At 50.6% G+C, this 4,988-nt stretch overlaps 1 protein-coding gene across 1 annotated transcript; it reads right to left on the bottom strand.

Moving 5' to 3' along the window:
* Positions 1–798: 798 nt before the first annotated feature.
* Positions 799–3,062, bottom strand: LOC112888123 (zinc-finger homeodomain protein 6-like). The gene is made up of 2 exons (XM_025954475.1): positions 1,738–3,062; positions 799–1,109 (listed from the first exon to the last, which is right to left on the bottom strand). Exon 1 carries the CDS (start codon positions 2,635–2,637, stop codon positions 1,834–1,836), a length of 804 nt encoding a protein of 267 aa, XP_025810260.1. The 5' UTR covers positions 2,638–3,062; the 3' UTR covers positions 799–1,109; positions 1,738–1,833.
* Positions 3,063–4,988: the final 1,926 nt, after the last annotated feature.

Raw genomic sequence — 4,988 nt, forward strand, 5'->3', positions numbered from 1 at the left:
TCTAAGCAGTCCATATCAACTTAACATGCCAACGAGCATTGTTGGCCTGTGCAAAAGAAGGTTATTCGCTCGGTTCGGCACATCATGTAAACCTAGCTTAGCTCCACCTTGTTTGGCGCTGGCAATATCAAATTACATGTTTCAGAAATTTCATAAGGTTCTGGTTCTTCAGAATATATTACTCCCTCCATTCCAAAATGTAGATCGTTTTGATGAATCTAGATACATAATTTTTACTATTTATCTACGTATAATGTTCATGTGGATGCATAATAAAAAAGTATGTATCTAGATTTGCTAAAACGAACTATAATTTTAAATGGAGGGATTAGAATTTAAGCCCCTGGAAAAAACCAGCCGGTAAACGCCTTGTTATTGCAAGAATTTATATGTATGCTGTAGACTACGAGGGCACAAAAGGAACAGAAATAGAAGCGAGATCACTTGTCGCTGCATTGCTGTTAATTGCGACTATTTTCAGTACAAACACTTAACTCAAGGGCCAAGGAGGCAAGGACGCTTGTTGACTTGCTTTTCAACATTGCAGCTTGTAAGTCACATTGCTTTTGAGTTAAGCAGGCACAACTAGTTAAAACTTGTAGTAGAACATATTGTTCAGAAAAATGTCTAGTAGAACATCTGCGCATGCGAGGCTCAGCGGTATCGTGTTTTTATCAATGTCATTTTCAACTGGCTTGGCAGAACTACCCAAATTTAGCAATTAACCTTCAAAGAAAACTGGACCAAAAGAAAGCAAATATGCCGGACTCATCCAAAAGTGGACTTACTAGTGAAGGATATCAAGAACGCAAAATCCTGTGATGCTAAGTTTCTCATTATCCCCACTTTATCTGTCTCGCAATTTTCTTGGAGGGCATTCATTACATCCTTATCGGCCTCTCATGGTCTCATCTCTTGCAGCATGGGCCTCACAATTTCATGGAAAGAAATCCTTGGCTTCTCGAAGGTGGAGGCGACAGAAGCCATGTGAGTACGTGACCGGCCATACCCAAAACTGCTCAGGAGTCTCCATGCTCATGTCCTCCACTAAAATCCGTCAGGTTTGAAAAATGACTCTTAACTCCATACATGGCAGCTATGCGTTGCATCTAGAGCCAAGTACAACACAAAAAGCTTAACACACAACAACAGGCAAGTACACCTCCAATTGAATGGCAAACAAACATAAAGGAATGAGCATTAGATGCAACAACTGTTTCTCTGCATGCAAGCATTCTTTTCCAGTATATTCTAGCCATGAAGTTAATCCTGCCTTTTCCCTCCTGAATATAGAATATTCTCTAGCCAAATATATCAATTGCTGCTCCATAATTGTAATTAGCTGAAGAAAACTCAAGATTTTGGTGTCATGATGCTCATTAGTTTATGCTGGGTCTTAAGCTTGAAATTTATGAAAATGCTGCACTAGAAGGGAGGAGAGACCACTAGCTAAATTCTCTAGTGCTCGAAGTGAACATCAAGTTACAATCTTGAGGAAAGCTGAGAGAAATTTTGATTGGTTAATCTTGTTACTCAAGAGGTCAAGGAACAAGGTAAAAATGTAGCTACAAAGCATGCACAGTGCCCCCTCCTTTCAATTGATCCCCAACTAAGAACAGAAGAAATCAAAGATAAACAAGCAAGAATCATAAGTAAAGAGGATGAAATGGCTACAAAAAATCGAAGGATAAGGTGAAAACAGAAACGGAAGGGAAGAAGAAAGGATAGAGCCCTCACTTCCCTTGTTTAATCCCACCTCTCTGGGAGCTCATAAAAAAATGAGGTGGGGATTAAGCAAATTGTCGGGGCACTGAGCCTTGTCTCCCGCCATGGCTACTGCTGTTGCTGCTGCGGCTGCGGCTGCTGTTGGGATTGTTGCTCCTGCGGCGGCAGCTGCGGCTGCCTCCTGCTGGCGCTGCCGGTGTGCTTGTTGTTGTGCATCCACACCTTGAAGACCTGGCGCCGCACGCCGACCTGCTCGCAGAACTGCTGCACCAGCGCCTCGTCCTGCTTCTGCATCCGCCAGCCCAGCCGCTCCGCGAACGCCAGCATCTGCTCCTTCTGCTCCGGCGTGAACTTGGTCCGGAACCGCTTCCGCCGCAGGTGTCCCTGCGCCGCCGCGGCGTGCGCGGACGGCGCCCCGCGCTCCTCGCTGGACGACTCGGTCGTGGTGCCGCCACTGCCGCTGGGCGTGCCGAGGTACGGGAGCGGCGGCGGCGGCGGCGCGTAGTGGGGGTGGCTGGCGGAGGCGTAGGGGTGGGGCGGCGGCAGGAGGAGCGGGACGTGCGGGGCCGTCGGCGTCACAGGCGGCGCGGGCGCCGGGAGCAGCAGCTGGCGCCGCTGGCCGTCGTCCTTGCGGTGGAAGCTGCGGTGGCAGCCGCAGGCGGCGCACTTGAGCGCGTCGTCCCCGGCGCCGGCGCCGGGCATGAACTCCCCGCAGCCGTCGACAACATGCCCACCCAGCGCCGCCGCGTGGTTGCGCAAGCACTCGTGGTACCGCGCCACCTCGGGGGGCGCCGCGTGGTTCCCCGGGGGCGGGGCCGTGGCGGGGGCGGGGGCGGCCCTGCTGGGCGCGACCGGCGGCGCGGAGCTGGCGCCCATCCCCTCGGCGGGTTCCTCCTGGCCCCTAAATTCCATCAGCGCATGCCTGCCCGGGGCGAGGACCCGACGGGCGAGTCCGTGAGAGCGACGGCACGGAGCGCGGCAGCGCACTCCCGTTCCCCTTCACACACTGTTGCAGGGGCAGGCAGGCAGGCGGTGCTCGCTTGCCTCAGCTAGTATAGCGTAGCGGTGGCGTTGGCTCTCACTCGCTCGTATCCATCTCGTTGTTTCCTAACCTTGGCAGGCTGCCTGCCTGTCTGCGCCGCGGCTGCAGCAGCTGCGGCGCCGTGTGACGGACGGTGTGCTTGGCTTTTGTGCTTTGGTGTGGGGGCTGGAGGGAAGCCGAGGGCCGAGAGCGAGGCTCACCCCGTCACTCCTCCACTCGCTTCAAGTGGCAAGTGATGGTATTGGTGGCCGTCGTGGTGGTGGGGGTCGGCTGTGCTGAGCTGAGCTGAGCAAAGCAGCTGTGTGTGTGTGTGGTTGGGGGGGGGGGGGGGGGGGGGGTGTTCCGGTCTGGCTCGGTTGGGAAATGGCGCTTTTGTTTCCTACCGCCGGGGCGGGGGAGGCGCGGCGCGGCGAGCGACCGACAGCGGCAGGGCTGACCCCTCCCCACGCCCTGCTGGCTCCCGCAGCGCGGACCCAGCCCGGGCTTCAATGATTCAGCCGGCGACGAGCCGGGCAGCGCTCGCCGCTGTAGCCACGGGCCTTGGTTCGCGGCCGTCGGATCGGGGCGGCGATCGGGGAACAGCGCCTAGTCTAGCCGCCCACTGTTAGGCCAGGCTAGCTACTAGATACGCTGCACAGCGCCGTCGATCAGGCGCCCGGGCGCTTCCGGGCTAATTGACCCATTGTCCCTTTCGGGAGCTGCTGTAAACGTGTGCGGTGGTGAGGATGAGCTAGAAGCCAACTCCATCTTGTGGTTCACGGCCTCCTCTCGTTAGAAGACAAAACAATATATCCGGGTTTCGCTCTTCATTTAGGGCCTGTTTAGATCATTTTGCAAAAATGCAAAAAAAATTTTACAAAGAAATCTTACCAATTTGAAGTACTAAATGAAGTCTATTTACAAAAATTTTTGCATGGATGGGTTGTAAATCACGAGACGAATCTAATGATGCTAATTAATCCATGATTAAGCAATAATTAGCGGATGGTTACTGTAGCATCACTGTTGCAAAACATGGATTAAGTAGGCTCATTAGATTCGTCTCGCGATTTACAACCCATCCATGCAAAAAGTTTTATAAATAGACTTCATTTAATACTTCAAATTAGCAAGATTCCTTTAGCATCTTTGCGTTTATAGTTTTTTTGCGTTTTTCCGGAATGAACTAAACAGGCCCTTAAACAAAATCTGGTTTGTGATCGTACGATTGTCGTTCTTCGGATCAGATCCCACTGATCTGTGATGCGCTGATGGTGACTCCGTATGCCATGCTGTGCGAAGATCTCGTACTGGATCCGGTCACCCCCACCAAGAGATACGATCTGCACTGGGAGGTGGAGGTACTGCGATGGCATGTTCACTTAGCTTGCGGCAGCCATGGAACGATTGATATCAGCTCGTGCTGCCGTGCCGAGTACATGTAAACATAGTTGACTCGCTGCGCTACGCAGACCAGATCCTTCGCTTGAGGGTCCGCAGTCCGTACCGCGCACAGTAACCTCAGCATGGACCAGGCATGGCAGGACACAAGTTGCTTTGAAATTTCAGGGACAAAGCTTAGCCTAGCGCCATGATTGCACCCAACGGTTGAAGCCAACACGTATATTGATATAATTTCCAAAGCCTTTCTGGACCAAATTGGCCATTCACCCAATAGCCATCGATGGGTAGCGAGATATATCCTTGGGTATACACCCTCCTTTCCACAAAGAATTCAGTTGTAGTTTTTGATCAACTTATGCATAGGGCAACCATTTCATATGGGACCCAGTTAAAACAGAACGCCATTTGCATACGTATGGGAACTCTTTTTTAATAATTAGAGGTGTATGAATCGTTCTCCTTCGCCACGATCTGTTTTCTAAACTGCATTCTTTGTGGGAAGGAGAGAATAGGTTGGAGGAATCACAAAGAAAATGATCCATGGACATATGTTTACATCGCATAGCATGGGAGGTCTTGCTTAATTAATCATTAGACCTTGTTTGTTTCATTTTTTGCTGCCTCATGGTCAAAAGCCAAAAGCAATAGGTTTATTTTATTGGAAGAGCATACCTGAAGGTGCATTTGTTGGCTTACGTAGTACGTCGTTTTGAGGGCACTTGTACAATTTGTTAATTCAGAATATATTATCTTAATACAATAGTGTTAAAAGAAGTCATCACGTCCGTCTAGAGAATTTAGAAATTACCAAAAGAAAAGAATATATACCGTTGGATTT

The sequence above is a fragment of the Panicum hallii genome, chromosome 3 (assembly GCF_002211085.1).
Source record: "Panicum hallii strain FIL2 chromosome 3, PHallii_v3.1, whole genome shotgun sequence".
Taxonomy (NCBI): Eukaryota; Viridiplantae; Streptophyta; class Magnoliopsida; order Poales; family Poaceae; genus Panicum; species Panicum hallii.